We start from the raw sequence: 21,771 nt of genomic DNA, 5'->3' as shown, positions 1-21,771 counted from the left end.
AAAAAAAAAAAAAAAAAAAAAAAAAAAAAAAAAAAAAAAAAAAAAAGTCTGGCAAAAGCCTTGGAGGGATGAAATAAAACACACAGATAATGTTTCAGAAACTCAGAGCCATGTGGTTTCTGCAGAGTGAAAAGCACTTTTGATCAAAGAGAAAAAGTTTTCAGGTTTTCTAACAAGACTTTTTGATTTTAAATCATGTATTATTAGTCTGGGCCACACTTATTTTCATAAAGTCAAGACACTTCATACAACGTAATTTGGTAACCAAAACACTGCCGAAGTTAAAATCCTGAACTTAACTGTACTGTTAAAAGTTGTCCAGGTTGGCTGCTTTACTGAAGCTAGTGCATATCATTTTTAAATTGAATTTGCTTCCTGGATCTTTTATGTATTTTAATAAATATTATTCTTTTTTAAAAGTAAGCAAAATGTTCAAAATATGGATTGAGGTTTCTTTCAAAGGGAAATTAAAATTAATATTTTGAGATTTTTTCCGCCAAAGACACTTTCAATCACAGAATAGGGGTGAAGAGTCTAAGCAAGGACAAAGGAGGAGATATTCCCCTTCTTAAATACATGTTTTGTCTTTGCGATGACTAAAACAGGTGCCTGGTTTGCCACAAATCTGTTGTGGTGTGACTGGGTGTTCAGGTGAGGAGGGAAACAGCAGTGTAATGCGAGACACATAATTAAGGGCTATGAGCACAGGGTTGAGGTTACAAGGAGAGCCAAGGGCTTGGGAGCAGAGTTTTGTTGTCAAGCACTATGGGAATCTCTCTGTAAAAGCTTCACATTGACCTAAAAGCAGCCAGAGCTGGGGGATAGTGGGTTTCATGATGGACTAACACACTGAAGCTTTAAAACAGAGATAACAGAAAGTTTTGGAAGACACTTTCAGACAAAGGATGGTTTGAAACAAAGACTTTAAATTCAAGCCTACTGCTCTCACACAGGACTATCTTTTCACCCTCTCCCTTTTTCTGCCCCAAAAGAGGGACTGGCTCCAAGGCTCTAGTGGGAGAGAGCGACTCACTCCAAAGCCACTGCATCAGGCAGCTGCTGGAGATGTGGAAGACCAAGATGCCTGGAAGTGAGCCTCATTACTCATCACATACATAAATCTTTCAGCAAAAGCAGTGAGAAGTCACAGTTGGTTCCTATGGGATCCCAAGCACCTTCTGAGAGGGGGAGAGAACTTTCAATAACTTCTGAAATATGCAGCAGACAGGCTCCCTGAAGGAGGGTACAGCATTACACTCTTGCATTTCCCTATGTAAAACCAGATGTATGGCAAAACCTGAGTCATGTAGCTAGCAGTGTTTAATTAATTCTGATGTAATGTTGCTTGTAATTAAAATTGCTAGAGAGCAGCTCACTCTACCAAATTGTGTTGGTCCTTTTTAGTCTTATTGTGTCTCATAAAAGGGTTGATAGTCCTACATCGTCTACTTCCTGGGCTGCAAAGTGATGGAATATTTATTCTTCATGTATCAAGGGCAAGGGTTTCCAGAAAAGGCAACAACCCAATACTTATCAAGGTTGTTTTTAGAACAAACAGTCTAAATTTGTTAACTAAAACTTCTAGGAAGAACATTGTAAAGGCACACGCTACTCGAAAGGGGTGAAATTCCCAAAAACAAACAGCAAGTTGGAATTTGTCCTGACTAAAGACTAGGTTACAAGCAAAATGTCCAGTTCCTACTCCAATCTTTTAGAGGCACCGATGAAATTCACTCCCATTAAAGACTCTTTTATCCACAACGCTTTAAACAGACCACAAACAGTTTGGAGGAGGAATAGGAAGACTGATATGACAAAACTCTGTCCTGCAGAATTGAGCACAGATCCTTGAACTTAACTAAGTCCTTTTTCTTGTGGGTAGTTCCCTTGAAGTCCATTAGTACTACTTCAAATGCAAAGTTTTAGAACATCATACCCACAAACTATAAAGGAAAATTAAAGGAGAAAAATATAATGGAAAATATAAAGGAAAATATAAAGAAAAATATAAAGGAAAAACAACAAAACAACAGTGTCTGAGAACAGCCAGACTGAAACAGATGTTGGGATTTGTTCTAAAACAGTAAGATTTGTTCATAAATAGGTCTTCAGTTCCTGAGCTGGAAAGATCAGCAGCTGCAGTTGGTTCACCATCCACAAAAATGGGTACAGTACAAACTGCGCATTTCAGGCAGTTCTGAGTTAGAGGCACAGGACTGAGTCCAAAAAACCTAGATATTCATAGTTATAACAAAGCTCTACACTTTTAACTCAGCACAGTATTAATGTCAGTTGTGCTCTTTGCAACCACAGGAACTTCCTTGAGCAGAGAGGCCTGCAGGAAAATTGCTGGGCTGTCCAACTTCCCTGTGCTGCTGAGGGAAGTAGGAGATTCAGCTGGGTAGCTGGTGAACCTTTTAGGACAACAGGAGCCTGTGCAGGGATAGGATGCACCATAATAGCAGAGCCAGGCAGTGGTCACTGGAGATAGATGAGGTTGCAGGGGAATACTGAATCCCAGAAGAAGGCTGAGAGGTGTGGATGACGTCTGGTTTAGATTGATGCAGTCTACCACGTGAATAGGCAAGTGTTTGATGTGCCTCCAGGAGGGAAACAAGCAGCTCTAAGAAAGGCAATTTAGACAATTCACTGGGACTGAGCAAGTAAGAGAAATAATATTATGACAGGAGAAAGTTCCTGGGATCCAGAAATAGCCCCAAAATTAGGGGGGCTAATCTCAGAGATCTGAAAGTGTCCAGGCTTGTACATAGCCTGTAAACAACCTCTCTTACTGCCATCCCTGGAGGCAGAATACCAAGTTAGGTGACAGTCATTCACTTGGTCAAGTAGGATGTCTCTGTTCTTATCACAGAATCACAAAATAGTTGGGGTTGGAAGGGGCCTCTAGAGATCATCCAGTCCAACCTCCCTGCCAAGGCAGGGTCACCTGCAGTAGGTGACGCAGGAACATGTCCAGCTGGGGTTTTGAATGTCTGGTATGTCTTGTGTCCATTGACATGACACAAGGATACCAGATTGTACACAGGCACCAAAAAATGGAGCATCCACAGGCTCAGGGTGACTATGGGCATGTGAAAATACTGCTCAAGCTGAAATCTTACCTTGAAACCTTGCCTGTCTTCATCTGCCAACGTTGCTTTATGACATTTCTTTTAGTTTGACTTTTCTCTTTTTGGAAAAGCCATAGTGATAAAATCAATTCTTTTTAAAAAATACACATGTGCCGCAAGAACCAAAATAAAACAAACATTTAAAGAAAGCAGAGTAAGCATGACAAAAATAATGACTGAAAAAAAACCTGCTTACGTTCATAGCAGTAGGCATCAAACTTGCTATGTGGGTAAGGGAAGCCTGTCTGGTTCTCATAGCGATACAGGGTTCTCACCCCAAGCAACCCTCCTCCGCACTGGGGCCGAGCCACGGAGGCTGGGTAGCGCACACTGCCATCCGCCAGCCACCCGTAGTCACACTGGTCAAAGCCGTTCCTCCAGGCCACGTACAGGTTCCCCACAGAGGCCAGGACACCCCCTCTCTCCTTGCAAAGCTCCTTGGCTTCCTCGAAGGTGAACTTCTCGGGGGCTGAGACATGAACCACTTCATCTGGGGGAAGAAAAGAGAGATAACAAACACTGAGCACTGTCAACTCAGCTTAGTTCCCCTCTTTCAGTCAGTATGTGCAAGGTTGGGGTTTTTTCCCAAATATCTTTTTCCTGGAAAAAAAAAAATCACATAGTTGGAAACCAAATGTTTCACATTTGAATTCAGGCAGTTCTGAGTTAGAGGCACAGGACTGAGTCCAAAAAACCTAGATATTCATAGTTATAACAAAGCTCTACACTTTTAACTCAGCACAGTGTTAATGTCAGTTGTGCTCTTTGCAACCACAGGAACTAGCACAAGCATTTGTAAGCAAACTTTGTGTCATGAAGTGCATGGTGGTTGGACACTGATTCTCTCCCTCAGTCCCTGAAGCTCCTCTGTTAGACTTAGTTAGACTCCTCTGTTAGACTTTGCAACTCAACTGAGCTAATTAAACCCAGCTCAACACAATTTACTTTCTCTGTAGAATAAATCTTTTACATTTGCAAGCATCTTACCTGACCTTTTTAATCATCACTAGAATCTCATTTGAGACACCTCCCCACCAAGAAACCAGGCAAATGTTCTGCTGCTCCAGAGCAGCTTCTAAGGTCAGATTTCTACCAGCCTTCACCTTGCTCCGCAGGAAAGCACAGGTGGGGAAATACAACAGATATGTTGCATGCACAAAGCCCATTTTGTGTGAAGAAAATCTGAATTAGTCTAGAATGTTTTTAGTATTGTTTTAGTATTGTTTTTAGTATTGTTTAGTATTATAGTTTTAGTATTGTTTAGTATTGTTTAGCTTCCATGGACTAAAAGTTTGTGAGTAACAGCCATTCAGTTTGAAACTGAAACAAAGCAAATAGCATGTGTAATATTTTACTTCCAAGCTAAATCACCCTTGTGCAGTTGTCTAGGTTGCCTCATTCACCCAAACACTATTTAAAAAAAAAAAAAAAATCAAGCCTCTAATGTTCATGTCCTGGGAATGAAGCCATAAACTGACTCTTTTTCAGTTTTTACTCAGACTTCAGACAGAATCGATAAGACCTAAAATCAGTATTTTCAAATCAACAGTGCAAAATTCAAAATATTTGTTGCAAGACAGCAATTCCCTTCCTCAGATGGAGTAGGCCAGAACACAGCAGCCAGTGTTGCAGGAGAGCACTGCTTTTTCGTACTAGTCATGGAATCTGTCTTAGCCCTGCACTAGTCTAAAGGGAACCCAGAAATTACATCACCCTGAGCAGTTCCATTCACATCAATATTACATTTATTTGGGGACTGAAAGGAATGTAAGTGTGAAAGGAGGCAAAGTGCCAACTTCCTTTTTTCTCCCAGGTAGAAACTCTTGATTTGTTATTACAGCTGTAATACCAATTCCATAGTGTAAGTTTCTTTATACATGTTGCGTGGAGCTTCCAAATTGGAGGTAAAGGGCCAGAGCATTATCTATGGGAGAGGGACAGATAAGGAAAGCAAAGAACCATTCATCCTCAGAAACACCAGAATGCTTCATTCAGCTCTTCAGACCACATAGATAATGAACTCTTCTTTTTATTAAACCCTTTTGCAGAAGACAGCTTTTTCAGCATCTGCATACCAGCTCGGGTGTCATAGCCAGCACCGAATGACGGATATAGTCATCCCACAATCCTGTCCCAGCACAAGTGTTTTGGAAGGGCAAGAAAGGCCTCTCCAGAGCAGGCCCATTCTGCTCTGAGGATGATTCACTGATCCTCTCTCACAGCAGCTATGAAGTGTATGAAAATTAGCAGTTACAATGCAATTAAATTGCAATTATACAGCCGTTATCAGTCCAATTAGATAAGAAAATGACACAAGTAAAGAAGAACAATGACTTGTCATGACTTCTAGATGAAAAAATGGATCAAAACCTAAATAATGGCAGACAATCCCACAACATTTCCAAATAGACAGGAGAATGGGTAAACATGAAAGATTACTAGAAAAGTAATTTTTCCATCAGCTGATCTGGATCACTGGCTATAAGTGGAGCTTGTGCTCCATTAATGTTGGTGTTATTTATTCCTCTAAGGTGTCATCTGCGCTCAGTTAAGACAAAGAAACTTATGAAATGGTCATGTCTTGCTGTAAGATTTTGAAATGCAAGGTTCTTTAAGAGAGGTCACTCTGCAGAGGAATTGCTTATCCAAGTTGCACAACAACATTTCTGTAGGGCAGTCTGCCTCAAATTTGCCTTGGCTTTTGCCCGTATCTGTAGTATTCATAATCCTTCACGTTTAAAAGATGGATGGCATATCTGTCTTTGTATTGAATCTATTCTACTTACCCCACATATATTTTTTTGTTCTCTTAAAACTCAGCTGTTGGCATACACATACTGTCTTTGTCAATGGCTGCTCTACAAAAAAAAAAACAGCCAACCAACCAACCAAACAACAAACTATAAAACCCCCATGTGTCTAAGGCAAAATGCATCCTAATCAGAAGAAACCAATAAGTGAAATCCAAAGTATTTGCTACCTAACTGGTATATGAAAGAATTTGTGCCAATAAACTCACAAAGAAGGCAAAAAGGCAGCTGAGCAATCAGTAAAATTCCATCATATACCAATTAAATACTCATTTATTTCACAAATTCTAGCTATAAGATGAAGCATAAAGATGTTTAAACATGGTACCTTGCAATTGCTCTAGTTAAAGAGCATTTTTTGTTAATTTCCACAATTACTATTTTTTATAAATCAAGTAAAGTGCAAAAGTCAGATTCCAAATAGTAGTCATTTACTCTGGGAGTTATGGCTCCACAATTTGTCTGTCCAGTCTGAAAATAAATTGAAGTTCTGTGTGATTGAGTGTGCACTTAATGTGCATAATAATTATTGGAATGAGATGTGAAAAACAAAGCAAGAGTTTAATAAGGGCCTTGCTTGCTCTATAAATCCAGAAACACTTAGAAGTGGTCCTGAAATCTTCTAAAACCACCTTACCATAAAAAAAAGCCTTTTTTTTTCTTGAGTCCTTCACTTCCAGCACATGACTGAAACGTCCTGATTCCTTCAAAGTACCAAAGAGAAAAAGACTTGACACTTGTACAGAAACTTCTTCTAAAAAGCAAGAAAAATAATGCTGAGGCTAATAAAATTTGTTTAATCCATGAAATCTCTAAAATTTGCTCCTATTTTTGAAAGCACAGCAGGTTCCACATTTAGCAGAGGGACTGATCCTGTCATGCTCTTACAAGTGTTTTTATTATAATGACTGAAAGCACCTCAGTTTCCCAGCCAAAACACTGAAAAAAAGGAAACTAAGAGAGAAAATTTTTCTGGTCAATAAACAAATGACATAGTCACCAGCACCAAGCAGGGCAGATCCAGTTCTGTGCCTGTTAAAGGCAATGTTTTTATAGCTGGAGTACTCTCTGAGTAACTGAACAATATTAGGCAGGCAAACCCCAGGGCTTAGACTAGCATATGAGGAAAAACCAGCCCTGCAGTACCAGGGGGTGAGATGGAGAACATGACGACATTTAGACTGCAGACAATAATGAAGGGTATTTTTGCTGGCTGCTATCTAAAACCAAGCTCCAGGCTGATGGACCAGCATCAGCCGTCGCAGTACTTGAAGAATCCCCAGTATTTTCCTGTCACATGTGCTTGTTTTGCTTGGTTAAAAGAGACACCTGATGAAAGTCATGCTTTTTCCATCTCTTTCCAATATATTAGGGCAGAGGAGGAAGCCAGGTTTTCCTTTGGAAGGCAGAAGCTGATTCATTACAATCCCCAAGGAAAAAGTTTATTATCTACAGGCTTATCAGTCAGTTTTACAGCAAGTTTCATCCCTTTCATTCACTTATTCTCTCCCATCAGGAGGTGTCTTGCTGAGCTGGGTGTATTTTTTAGGTCGGAATTTCATGAATCACACATCTTAAAAGCAAGATGGGAAGAAGGGAAGGCTCAAACCATGGCCAGGGTCAACACAAAACATGTACTAACTGGAGTAGACATGATGAATCTGGATGTAAGCCCTTCAGCATAGAACTCACCAGTAATGTATTTTTTCCACAGGTGAAGCCAAAATTAAGGGATTGGTGGACTGCTAATTCCTAAAGGACACCTTTGAGCCTATGTGGCACTCTCTTCCCATAGCAAAGCATCATCTCCACAGCTTAACCTACCACAGTGCCAGGCACAGAAAAATGAACCACAAGTCCTTTGCACATGGGAAATGCAGAAACTACATGCAAATCTGCAATAGAAGCTTTACAGAAGTATGAATGATCCTCCAAAACTGCAGAGAAGCTCAGGAGGTAACCTGTGAATCTCTAGCCAGATGCTTTTAAGACTTCTGCTTTTGACCAACTGCTGTGCATGGTGAATGATCAACCACCTGTTCAGTGTCCTTGCTGTTACTCACTCCTCATGAGGGAATGAACACATAAGGTTTGCAATATTTTTAGTCTCTTTCCCCATATTTTCTCTAAGGAGCCTTCATTAGGATACGGTTTAATGGTGAATGTAGTAGTGGTGCTGGGTTGGTGGTTGGACTTGATGATCTTAAAGGTCTTTTCCAATCTTAGTGATTCTGTGATTATTACTGTCACATCTGGAATGTGATTTTCATGAGCTTTACCTTGTGCTTGGGTACTCAGATTCCACAACCTCCACTACCTTCAGTGTAAACTAAAGCTAGACATCAGAATATCCAGAGAGATATTAAATGCAAAAAAACCTAATCATTCCTGTAAATGGAAATGCTTAACTCTCACACTTTCAAACAAAAACAATACAAAGTTTTAGTGCCTTTTCATCTTAGCTCCATGGTGGAGTTCTTGTTTGAGAAGAAACATTTTCTTCCCACTAAGAATTTGGCAGCTCTCATTTTTTTTTTAATGCATCTGTATTGAACTCCAGGGTTATTCAATAGCTGCTTCTGAGAAATGGTGGAACCAACCAAATTTCATAAAGCAAAGACGCGTTTTTGCAGGTGTTAGAGCTCCAAGTTTCTGTGACTGCAGTAGCAGATCAAGATGCTCTGGGTCAGGTATGAAACATGACTCAAAGTGACAAGATATCATCTTTTCTGATGTTATACAGGGCATTCTAAGGAAATTTCCCACCTGCAGCTGTAACTTGCTGTTTCTGCTCCTTGTAAATGTTTGGTCACAACCACATGGCTGGCAGGTCAAAGCCTAAGCAGTCATGAGGCACTGCCACCATGACTTTCTTTTACTCAGAAACATGGAATCTGCTCAAAGCTTCATTGCTGGGACATTATCAAGTGTGCAAAGAAGCAAAAATACCATGGGCACTTTGGGGACTAAAGCATTCACCCTTGCACCTTCAGGACCATGTATCCCAAGAAATTCCATTTCCTCCTCCTCTCTTTCTCTACTGTCTGTGTTCTCTGACACACCAGAGTAATAAAGAGGTGTCCTAAAAAAGTCACTAATTAATAAGAAACACTTTCTAGAAAACCTCCAAGCAGTTTGGTTCAACCTTAAAGCAGAAGGCTAGACAAGATGAAGCAGCTTTTTATTTTTCCAAGTGATTTCTTTTGATATACATCAGCGATGATTTAATTAAACTCTCCTGAATGCCTTGAGTCTATTCTGTGCAAACCTTTAGGCTGAACAGAAATCCTCTTGAGAATCCTTGGATCCGTGAACCCTGCATGATGTCACACGATCCTAGGCTGAATAAGCCAGTGTAAAGGCTGTGACTCAACCACAGGCCCTGAACTAGAAAGAAAAAAAAAAAAGTCCTTTTCTCTGTGTCCCACTTTTAAAATCTAATCCAATTGCTGCTCCAGAATCAGAATGGATTCCAGAGAGGATCTTTAGCTGCCCAAGACACAAAAGCAACCTCTCACCTGAAGCCATATTTCAGACTATGACTTCTTTAATTATTATTATCAGCCCTACAGAAATTTCCATGACTGTGGCGAAACTGCATGAGAGTAGGTGGAAAGTATTCAAAGGACATCTGGTTTTGTTTCTTGTTTTTATTCCGTGCACTCACTGTAGGGGGGAAGTGGTGCAATGGAAGGGAAGCTATATCATCTTCCCCACAGACACCCCAAAATAGCTTTCTTAGCATGAGTCGCCATCTGCATACGTATTAAGGTTGCTAGACAGATATGGGTTCTCGTGGCTTTGGCCAGGAGACAGTCCTGACACGGTAGTTTGTGCCTTGGCTCAGCACCACACACCCCAGGACCCCACTGGGCATTTTGTCTCTGTCCCTGACAGGATGAAAACCCTTCCTTCTCCAACACCCACCTCTATCCAAGGGATTATTCCACAGACATTGATACTGACACTGCTTCAGCTGGAGGTGTTCAGAGAACCTCAAAAGTTAAACCCAAACCTCTGCAGCTCAATCACTTTAGGTTAAACTCTTTAATAGTAAGTCATCTTCTGCAGTTAAAAGTATCCTAAATGTTTCTGTTAATGCTTGGTACACTAAAATATGTGATAAAAATATGAGGAATGCAGATCAGTTTGCAATAAGTGACCAGAACCCTTTTAATACTTTGACTCCAGATTCCCATTTTTATCACTAGGAGCACAGAAATTTTAAATCTTTCCTGCAATTATTCTTCTGAGAGTTTTAGCAAAGCTCAATATTTAAATTATAATTTTGCAGCCTTTAATCTCTCTGGCTTTCCTCAGAACAAGGAAATGGTAAGAGTTAGCCTAGATAACTGGTATTAATTTAAGCTAATCATCTGTGCTTCAAGAAGAAATCCATGTCTCTGGCTAACTTCATGATTTCACATGGCCAGAAAGGAATAAAACTGAAATGGAGTTGCTCCTACAAATCCTCAGTGCAAATACCAAAATTAGTACTGCAAATTAAATGCACATTTATTTCAAAATGTATTGCAAGAATTCCTACCACCATTTATGGCCTTCTGGGTAACCCACTAATAGCAGCCAACAGACCAATAACTGTTCAATGGCTTCCATGGTGACAGCCTTGCTATGGTCCAGATTTTTGATATCATTAATAAAGCACCATCTTATTCCATGAATAGTCATTCCACTGATGCAGACTCTCCAAATAAGGACCTGTGAAGTGCAAGTAAGTCTAATAGGTTTGGCACTGAACAAGAACAGGCTACGCAAATATAAGCTTTCAAATTCACATAGAAAAAGTCATGTTTAAGCCTCGTTCTACAGCATCCTCAGTGCCATGGATGTCCTTTGTTATGAGTTAAGTGTTGGGAATGCTCATTACAAGAGAAAGGTCATACCTTGTAGAATCAGCCTTTGATGGACAGGGTAACCAGGAATTTGGCATGTGCTTAAATCTTGAACTGCAATTTTTCCACCAGCATTGCAATCTAGTTTAGTGCCACCTTCACCTTGCAGTAACTTCACTGACATTTTGTCTGTCTGTCTGTCTTCTGTGGGTGAGTGCCTCTGAATTATAAACTCATTAATGTTAAGTGACTTCTAACAAGCTCTTTATTTAAAATTAACTTTTGTTCTCACAGAAACTGCTTCTGTTGTACAGAAAAAGCCACCCTGGCTCCTTAGTCCCAACTTAAAAACAGAATCTGGCTGAGAGGTTCAGGTTTCGGCGAAGGAACTGAGGGTAATTTATCCTTCACTATCAGGTTTCGGTGAAGGAACTGAGGATAATTTATCCTTCACTATCTCATGATGTGTCTTCCTAACATGCACCTTTTTGTCTTCATCCAAACAGAATAATTTAACTTCTCTGCATGTGACTATAACATGCCTACATCATTCCTGTAGCCTATATCCATAAACCATCACTCATTCTGAAAATCATAGAAGTTCTTTCCACACTCCAGATCACTTGAAACATTCTGAGAAAATAGGAAAAAAATATAGTCACACACACGAAAAAAGGAAATCAAACAAACCAGTGGAGAAAAAAGTGGTAGTATTTTTGGCTAAATATTATAATAATCTAGCATTAAAATTGATCAATAAATGAATGTCCTTTTTGCTACCTGGATCGATAGATCAAATATTCCCAATATTCTGTCCTAGATTATATTTCTTAAGCGCTGAATGCTTCATATCAAGCAGATCACATTACCACAGTACCTTTGATAGGCCACAACAACAGGCACATGCTTAAGCAAACCACCACCCACAACAATAGGACAGAAATTTAAGTGTATCCAGGGAGGAAATACAGCTCAGAAGTCTTGGGAAATGAAATTTTATAACAAGGAAAACCAATTAATGTCCATGAGAAACTGAAAATCTATGTGTATGCATCTTTGCCCACAAGGACTGTGCAGTCGCTGCAATCCCTTTGAGCCTCACAGTCTGGTTCCAGGTTGTTCCAAGCAGAGACCATAAGCCTCAGTTTTGGCTTATTTTAATTTTTATTTTTGAAAGCTTAGTGGGAATATTTGACCCTGATAGATTGCTGGCTCACAATCATCCAGGATATGTTTCCCTGTATTAAGTTACATTCCACTGTTCTTAAAGAGGGAAAGGAACAAGGAATTGCCCTTCATCCAGGAATGAAACAGATTAGTCAAAACTTCTTTTTGTAAAATAGGAAAGACCCAAGCTGAATTTAGCAGTCTTGATTCAGAGGTGATTCAGAATTCAATCCCATCAAGGACTGATGGAGGATCAAGTGTTATGAATGTAGACGTCCAGTAATGCTGCTCACCAACATATATAAGTGGGACATAACTAAAATTAAGACAATGAAGAGAACTAAAAAAATTCTGTCACTTAATTTTCAGATTTCTCAAGCTAATATATTTTTGAGACTTTTCAAGGCTTGTATTGCTTGTACTTTATAACTCTCTCAGCTGAACATAATCTGGGCGAGATCTTCAGCTGCTGAAAGTAAAACATTTATTGATTTCAGTAACTAAAGCATCTATAAATCATCAGCAGGAGAAAACTTTGCATGATCTAAGCTGCTCCTTCTCTAAGACAGATTACAAACATTGAGCACCTTCATTTTTCAATTGCTTGTTGCAAATATATGTACAGAAGCCATGACTGATTTGTTGTTCTGCTGACTGCAAGAGCACCAAATTAAAGGTATAACTGTCAAGGATCTTCCCAAAAGATATTTAATTAGGAACTATCAGTGTTACTTTACAAAGGAACAGTGAAACTGGTATGGCATATAAACTTGTAAAGGCAGAAGCAGTGTGACACACTCAGACGATTGTGATAAATTGAAAATGTACTTTGGTCCTGGTTGCAAAGAAATTATGTTCCAGAATGAGGTTCCCATGTGAATAGCCAAGATAAAGCCAAGAAAACACAGGCTAGAGGACAGGAAAGGTTATTTCTGCATTTACATTTTAATTCTATGTATTTAACTAGTCATAGTAATGTCTAAGCATAAGGATATTTGATGTTTGGAGCGTAAGGGCCCACTGAAAGGATATAGTTAAATTCACTTCCAGAAGGGAGATTATAAGAAATTATAACAACATCACACCTGTAGTATGGAGATTTGTCCACATGGGCTAAACTGCCTTATCACATATTTTTCTCTTTACCATCAAACCCTTTGTTGAATAAGGATTGATCATAGATCCCAACAATAGATCGATCACAAGATACCACAGGATTCACAACATGATCCATGGCTCACAGTCACCATGTAGCATGATCACTCACAAGCGCCCCTTAAATAGTAGATTTTCCAAAGACTGTAGCTGTACTGTGAAGTGGCAAAGAATTTTACTAAAAAAGGTCCAGATTCCTCACTAGAAAGTTTTTTTTCTTGTTTCTTTTTGGTGCTAAAATGCCCCCTTAAAAAAAAGATACTATTAAACTTAGATGGCAATTCAGTACCTGTCTAATTTTACACCATAAACACATAAAAAACTTAATTACATACTCTATGAACTATAATACAGTAAGCACATATACTATGTCCACTTTTATATGTATACATATTTATATATAGTTTGTCAAACATTGAATGTGTTTTTTTGAAAACACTTTTATAACATTCAAGAAAACAAAAGAAGCTTCAACAGCCATTTTTGTGAGATCTGCTGCACTAAGTATAGCAGGTTTAACCCTGACTGTTTCTTTGCAGGCTCCACATTTGTCTTTAATTAAGACCTACCAGACCACAAACTGTAGGTTTCCTCCATTCAGCGATTCCCTGCAGATCCAAAGCAGCCAAAACTTATTTTAAATGAGATTTCCTATTTCTTTGCCCTTCCACATGAGGATCTAAAGCCCAGATCCCATGCGTTTTGCAAATCCATCCTACCTTCCATGCGCTCCACATAGCAATACACGTCGTAAGTCTCGTTAGGGAAGCGGCGCCCATATGTTCTGACTCCTTTCTTTCCCATCTTATCTCCAAAGCAGCCAACTCTTGGATGTCTAATTGGATACCTGGAGTGCAACACAGTCAGCATTAGGGCAAGTCAGCAGTTTAAGCCTGCACAGGCAAAGCATATAAATTTTGAGAAAGTGTGTTAGGGGGACGTTTGAATACATTACCTCACAGTCTGGTCAGACACCCAGCCAGCATCACACTGCTCAAACCCATCCTCATAAGCAGCTTTCAGTTGCTCTGGGCTTGCCATCACAGCACCATTGTCCTGACAGGTCTGGTGAGCCTGTGTGAAATTCAAGGTGTACCTGCTAGTCGCTGCACGGTAGTGAAATACAACACCTGAAAAAAAAAACAAAATTTTTTCTGTTAGTGACATGTTTTGCATTCTTCCTGCAGCCAGCATTGTGCTGTAACTCTGCCTAGGTGTTGTTAAAATGCTGAAACAGATGGGTAGAATAAAAATAATAAAAGGCTAAAAGACGTATTTAATATAAATGATGTTCCCCCTCTAGTGGTTGACACCAGGTAATGATAAAATACCCCCAAAAAATGTGCTTTTGAAGCACATTGGTTAGCCCTGATCTAGTTCTATAATATGTTCCTAATGCATCAGAAGCTTACTACAAATATTAAATTTGTAAATATGTGGCTTTTAGTCAATTTTTCATAACAATGTTTTCTTGCACATGTTCTAAACGATACAGGTAAAACAAACTTTGCCTTTATTGGGGGTCTTTCTTGTTCTGGAAAGAGACTTGACAACTTTAGCTGTTGCTGGATATTTCGAGATGAGGCCTAGAGTTAAGATGGTTTTGGTTAAGACAGGATCTGCTTTCTGCTTTCTACATACACATAATTCCCACAGAATTTGACAATAGCTGAAACATACCAAAAAGGGCACTGAAGTGGCAGGAACAGCAACTCCACCTTGCAAAATCACTTCCCTGTATTGCCACTCTCTTTTACAGTTTACCATCAAAGGGGTGTCCCCTGACAGTCTCTGAAAAATAACATCCAACCTCACTTATTGCACTCTAAATTCTTCAGAAACCACTGCAACACCATAAAACATCCACAGAATAGCAACAAAATGAGCAAGGAAAAAAGAAAAAAACCTCAACCATAAAATGTTCCCTTTCTCTGATGATTTCACTGGAGTACTTCAAGGTGAGGCAATAACATACTGTAATACAGTTTGGGAAAATGGTGACATAGCAATAACGATTTTCAAAGTATTTGTTATTAGAGCACTGTTGAAAGGTGGAAAATGTCTGCTAATTTAAGAGTAAAAAGAAATATGGGTCACTTAGTGAAACAATGCAAGAGATTGCAACATATTTAGAAACTCTTTTCTCTTGCAGATAAATTCAGTAAAATTTTGCCACTTATTGAAGGTCTACATATGGCCAATGTATGGAAAATATACATTTTTATTCTTGTTGTGATGGAATAAGAAATTAAAATAGAAAATTTTATCTGAGAACTACTCACAGGTAGTTTAAACCTCAGCCATCAGACATAAATTTCATCAAAGCTACTTGCAGAGAAACAGGAAATGAAAGAGAAAATGGTGGGAATCCCCATATTACATCATTTAATGTGGAGTCACACACCAGCTACCAAAGAGTTTCCCATCCAATTTCAGGGACTAGCAGAGAACAGGGACAGCTTCCAAAGGGCATCTTCATCCCTTGCTGGGAGCCAAAGGAGCATGACAGGGTGGATGGGGGCCACGCTGCCCCAGACAGCTTTGTTGCATAACAAGTCAGGCAAGACCAAATAATCACATTTGGCATTTAAAAGCTTAAAATAACAAAAAATATTCTTTGGAGGTTTTTTCGTGTTTTTTTTGAGAGGTTTTTTGTTTGTTTGTTTGTTGGTTGGTTGGGTTTTTTTAGATACTAAAAGATGCACTAAAATATTTATTTTAATATATTCAGAATTTAATAACATGGGCTGACACTTTGAGGAAAATACCTGCTCATATAAATGAGCATTGCTGTATTAGTAGTACAATAATAAAGAAAAACAAAAGCTCATGTGATGTGCTTGGTGTTCTGAGTCTAAAATTAAAAAATACGCAACTATTGCGCAGCTCACAATGGAAGCAGATAAGACATTTACCCTGAATCACTACTACAACCCGTAATAATATTCACAAGCTGAGCATCTGACTTTACTGCCTATTATTGTTAAATATAAACAAACTTTTAAAAACTTTCCTTTTTTTTGGGAAACACTGGTGTTTCTGTAACAGATAACATTTGGTACTGGGCCTGTAACTCAGCATCAAACCAGAAACATCCATGTATATGAAGCAATTTTTCAATTCAGTTTTAATGTTATTTAAAATATATTTTGTATTCATTTAGATTAATTGCCTCTTTTTTTTTTCTTTTCCCAAGATTGCTTAACTGATACTACATGACTTCAACTGGACAAAAGAGCCCTGCTTCTCAGCACAGCCACGAGAAGCTTCATTACCTTAGCAGGGGATGGAAACATAGTTCTCTGAAGTTGCATTTTTTAAAAAAACTTCCTGCTGCTAAATATATGAGTTCATTCTCCACAACCAGCCATCTCACCTCTCATTTCTTCTATATTGCAAGTAACTACTGCCCTTCCTAGCTAGGCATGTGCTGGGGATATCCCTGTGACACCTGAATAAGTCAGGACTAAAGAGTTAATATCCTTACCAATTTAAAGTGGATTTTGTAGTGAGCAAAGAAGAGCCTTTGGTCAATTGTAAATTCTGGAAAGGAACTCGGGGAATGCTTTGTTCTCCTCAGCCTGATCCTAAAGGTAAACTTCACCTATTCTTAAGAGCTGGAGGCTCTTCCATTTCCATCAAGGAGGAGCTGATGGACATGAAAGAGCCTCCAAGATGAATGGGAAGGAGGACGTCACTATGCATAAGCCTGTGCAACAGCTGCAATAATTAGAAGACCCCCTGGGGCTAAGAAGATTAAAGTGCAGGATTTTCATTGTTTCAGTTAGATAGAGAGAGGGGCAAAACCCATTGCCCAGGCCTTTGCACTTTAAAACATTTGTAAAGGGTTTTTTTGGGGTGGTTTTTTTTTTTTTATTCCCCCTTTGTCTATTTCCTCCCTGAAAGAAAAAAGGCAAGGAAGGAGTTGTCCTAGGAACAAATAAAGCAACTGGAAAACAGACTAGAGCAGTATAATGTTGTCACTGAACATCTGGCAAACAAAGTCAGTGTAATTACAGGAAGGAGTCTCAGCAAGGAAGAGCACTCACAGGGAAGTAATTTGTAGCATCCAAAATTCACTTCTATCAGAGCAAGAGTGAACGGCTTTTAATCATTTGTCTCTGACCAGACAATGGAAAGTATTTAACTTTTAACAAACCACAGTTTCCATGGGTTAAAGTCTGGTTTTGTTTCCACACCTCTGAGTGGCAACTTTCCTGTGCTACTTACCAGGGTATGGTGCATCAAAACCTTGTGGAACTGCAGGGGAAGATAGTTTATCAGGTCCTGGTATAGCTAATAAGTTACAGTTTACTCTCACTAGTGAGCTCAGGCTGCTGCCACATGCAGTGCTGGATGTGGCCACATAAAGCCCTAATTTCAGAAGTTGTCTCATACAGCAAAGAGAGAAAAGGATAAAAGGTTATTATGGCAGTGGTTGTTATTCTGTTAATTTTTGCCTTTAAGTGTTGGGCACTGTGGTGCAGATGCCCAGAATAAGCCCTAGTCCACTGCCAAAACTGGCAGACAGTTTGATGACACTCCTTGCCTTTAATGCAGAACAAAACTTACATCACAAACACACCCCAAAATAGAGGTTACAAGACTGAGCGCTGTATGAGAAGAAGGAACAGGGCAGGGTTTTCAGCTTCCCACATGATTAATTCATGTATGTCCCTCGTTTGAGGTTTTCCAGCCATCTTCTGACCCTTGTCTTAATCTTTGGCAGTCTGAGAAGGGTAGGCTTGCCCTGCATCAGCAGGAGCTGCCTTGCCAAAGCCTCAGGAAACTCACTGTGAGAAAAGTTCTTTCCAAGTCCTCTGCCCTGCACCTCCTGCTCTGTAAGGACAGAGATTCCTGGCACTAACTGTGTCTTTATTACCTAGAAATAAATTTCCCTCTCCCATCCTTCAGTGGCACTCTTCTCTTCCCAAGGAGATTCCTTGGGATCAACTTATCTTAAAAATGCAGAAGCCCACCATAATTTAGTCAGAAAGGAAGCACAGAAGTTCAACATCAAGAGGAGATGAGGTTTCAAGACCGGTAAGCCTAACAGATTAAATAAAAACATCTCTTCAAACACTTAAGAGATAAATCAGAGGAATTCTTGTGGAAGGAATAGATCAATTAGGTTGTCAATGTGTAATCTCTCAGGGCTAAGAGCACTTTTCATAGAATCATAGAATCATAGAATCATAGAATCATAGAATAGATTGGGTTGGAAAAGACCTCCAAGATCATCGAGTCCAACCCCTGATCCAACTCCAATTACTATATCATGGCACTAAGGGCTATGTCCAATCTCTGTTTAAAAACCTCCAGGGATGATGAATCCACCACCTCTCTGAGCAGGCCATTCCAATGCCTGATTACCCTCTCTGTAAAGAATTTCTTCCTAATATCTAAACTAAGCCTCCCCCGGCAGAGCTTGAGCCCATGTCCCCTTGTCCTGTTGTTGGTTGCCTGGGAGAAGTGACCAACCCCCACCTGGCTACAGCCTCCCTTCAGGTAGTTGAAGAGAGTGATGAGCCTTCTCTAAGCCTTCTCTTCTCCAGGCTAAACAACCCCAGCTCCCTCAGCCTCTCCTCATAGGACTTGTGCTCGAGTCCCTTCACCAGCCTCGTTGCTCTTCTCTGGACCCGCTCCAGCACCTCAATGTCCTTCCTGAACTGAGGGGCCCAGAGCTGAACACAATACTCAAGGTGTGGCCTCACCAATGCTGAGTACAGTGGAAGGATCACTTCCCTGCTCCTGCTGGCCACACTGTTCCTGATCCAGGCCAGGATGCCATTGGCCTTCTTGGCCACCTGGGCACACTGCTGGCTCATGTTCAGCCTCCTGTCGCTCCAAACTCCCAGGTCCCTTTCTGCCTGGCTGCTCTCCAGCCACTCTGTGCCCAGCCCGTAGCGCTGCAGGGGGTTGTTGTGGCCAAAGTGCAGGACCCGGCACTTGGCCTTGTTGAACTTCATTCCACTGGAGTCAGCCCATCTCTCCAGTCTATCCAGATCCCTCTGCAGAGCCCTCCTGCCTTCCAGCAGCTTGACACTCCCTCCCAGCTTGGTGACATCTGCAAATTTGCTGATGATGGTCTCAATCCCCTCATCTAAATCATCGATAAAGATGTTAAACAGGACTGGGCCCAGCACTGATCCCTGGGGAACACCACTGGTGACCGGCCGCCAGCTGGATGCAGCCCCGTTCACCAGCACTCTCTGGGCCCAGCCCTCCAGTCAGTTCTTAACCCAGCACAGAGTGCCCCTGTCCAAGCCGTGGACAGCAGTGACAGCAGTCCCACATGGAAACAACCTTCATTTATTATCATTATAATGTTTGTAAGAAAGACGAGTTTGCATAAACATGAAAATGTGAATTGCCATCTACCCTGCTTCCCTAATTGCTGCTTCTTTCCATTAATAAGATCAGTATTTTAAGCCTAGGATTTTCTTTACTACCTTTAAAAAGAAAACAATTAAAAATAAAATTAAAAAAAATGGGAAAAAGTCCCCCAGATTTGCAGCGTAATCAAACAGGCCCACAAAAACAGCGGACTCCCAGAATATCACTAAGAAAAGAATAAAGTCCTCTCACTTTTGGGAAAAAATATTCACTGAGAAGCTATGACAAAAAAGTGACAAAATTGGAAGGATCCCATTTGCTACTTTGATCCCTTTAAATCAAATTATCTCCAAGAAAGATAACAAAAAATCAGCTCGAGTGCTTGGTTGAGATTTAGGTTTTTTTAATTACACTGGGTCATACATGTTATTTTTTGTTGTCCAATATCACTGTCCAATATCAAAACAAGAATTTAATTAAATATTCAGTTATGTTCCAGAACGAAGAGTACTGTCCCATTTCACTTCTAGGTCAGTTTTTTACAAGGTATGTCAAAAATATATCATACAAGTGGACTTCATTATAACTGGAGAGAAGGAATACATGCGGACATAGAAAGATACAGCAATACTTTTTACAGAATCCTTTCTGAGATTCAACTCACCAAAGCTGGATTTGCTAAAGGCTAGAAGCCAAGTCTAAAATCATCACACGTAAATCTCTCAAATCAGTCACCAGGGATATGGAATAGCAGAGGGCTCATCTCACCCAAGAACATTCAAAAACTGTGAGGCCAAGAACTCCCAATGGGAGACAGTTTGATCTGTGGGTTTAATAACATCAAGAAAGGCTGAAAGAAAATCTCAAAGCACTGTAGAGAGATGAAATTACAAAACCTGACAAAGGAAGATTTGCTCCTGAGGCAAGGGGAAGATTTCAGAGGGCCATGCACAGAAGGCAGAGAAGAAAATACATGGAAGAAAAAATGAGTGTGAATGACTTGTTCTGTATACTCAGGATTGGACTTTGATGATCCTAGTAGGTCCCTTACAACTCAAAATGTTCTGTGATTCTGCATTTCTCTTCTTGAAAGAAGCTGAGGCCTCTTAACACTGTGATGCTGTTGGATCCATTCTGAACACCAAATATCCCTTTCTGAGAGGCTGATGTAATTACAGCAATAAGCAGGATGTGAGGAAAGCACTTCCCACAATTAGAAACAGGAGAGAGGGTATCCAGTGGGACAAAACTGCCCCTCCGTGGGCACCATCCCCTGGCTCAAGGACAGCTCTGCAGATGCAATTAACAGGCAGGGCAGACATCTGGCTGTCCTGGAACTTCCTACATGGGCTAAAATTAGGTGGTTCCCTTCCTCTCTCCCTTACACTCTCATCAACTGCAAAATTAAAAATAGCAAAACTGATCTCAGAGGTGAAGTATGGGAAGCACCTAATCCATGTGAATAGGTGTTCTCAGTTGATTTTTGGATTATTAAAGGCAGGCAGCACAACACATAGTGTGGAGACTCACAGTGCTGAAGGAATGAATTCATGGAGCCCAACATATCCTTCCACTCCTATTTTGCTACGACTTTCCTGTCACTCTTTGGAAAGTTTTACCTGCTGAAAAGAGATGTAGCAGAAATGTGAAATGCAGAAAAAAAGGCAAAGTGGATGATGAGAAATATATCTTCCTTGTGAATAATAACTAAGATAACCAGCTGTGGTTAAGAGGTGGCTTAACTAGGAGTCCAGCTGTGGATACTAAAAATCCACAGACTTCCAAAAAACAAATGGAAAAAAAATACCTGCTCTGGACTAAATAACATAAAGCCTCTGTGTGAGTAATTCCATGGATGACAAGTTTCTGACAGTAATAGAGTAAATATTTAGGTTTACCCTTTGATATCATCCATTGTTGCTTTCATTGGAACAGTACCCTGGGACGGCCAGATCTTTTGTCTGAAATGGTACAGACACAAGTTTGCTGTTCATAACACATGATTATGACTTTTCAGAATTTCAGAAGTTCATTTGGCAACCAAAAGAGCAAATTAACTGGATATTGACATGCAAATTATCAAATTTGTCAGTTGTAATAGGTAAGCAGAAAGAAAAAATAGATGCACAAATACACAGAAGTTTTGGAGATGGTTTTGGGCTGGAGGCTCAGGCAAAAAAATACTTAGGCATTAAAAGTTTTAATTTCTATGGCTAATACCATCAATTCATTTTGTACAGCTTAACTTGAGAAAATCTATATGTTACAAAGAAAGTTACTCTTCCTCAGAAATCCCATTTTTAGTTCACAATAGATTTC

The 21,771-nt window shown here is 39.9% G+C and overlaps 1 protein-coding gene across 4 annotated transcripts in view; it reads right to left on the bottom strand.

Annotated features, from left to right (window-relative positions):
- Positions 1 to 21,771, bottom strand: part of VCAN (versican) — a 97,451-nt gene that overhangs the window by 56,912 nt on the left and 18,768 nt on the right. For all 4 annotated transcript variants that reach the window (XM_027881263.1, XM_027881257.1, XM_027881272.1 and 1 more), the window contains 3 exons: positions 14,072 to 14,246; positions 13,836 to 13,963; positions 3,328 to 3,621 (listed from right to left, as the gene is read on the bottom strand). In XM_027881263.1, coding sequence (XP_027737064.1) covers positions 3,328 to 3,621; positions 13,836 to 13,963; positions 14,072 to 14,246 — 597 coding nt within the window. The remainder of the gene's footprint in view (positions 1 to 3,327; positions 3,622 to 13,835; positions 13,964 to 14,071; positions 14,247 to 21,771) is intronic.

Source organism: Empidonax traillii, unplaced genomic scaffold (genome assembly GCF_003031625.1).
Source record: "Empidonax traillii isolate 1590-97213 ecotype Southwest subspecies unplaced genomic scaffold, ASM303162v1 scaffold6:size4315531, whole genome shotgun sequence".
NCBI lineage: Eukaryota > Metazoa > Chordata > Aves > Passeriformes > Tyrannidae > Empidonax > Empidonax traillii.
Note: the sequence above shows the minus strand (reverse complement) of the source record. Positions and strands in the feature narration are given on the sequence as shown.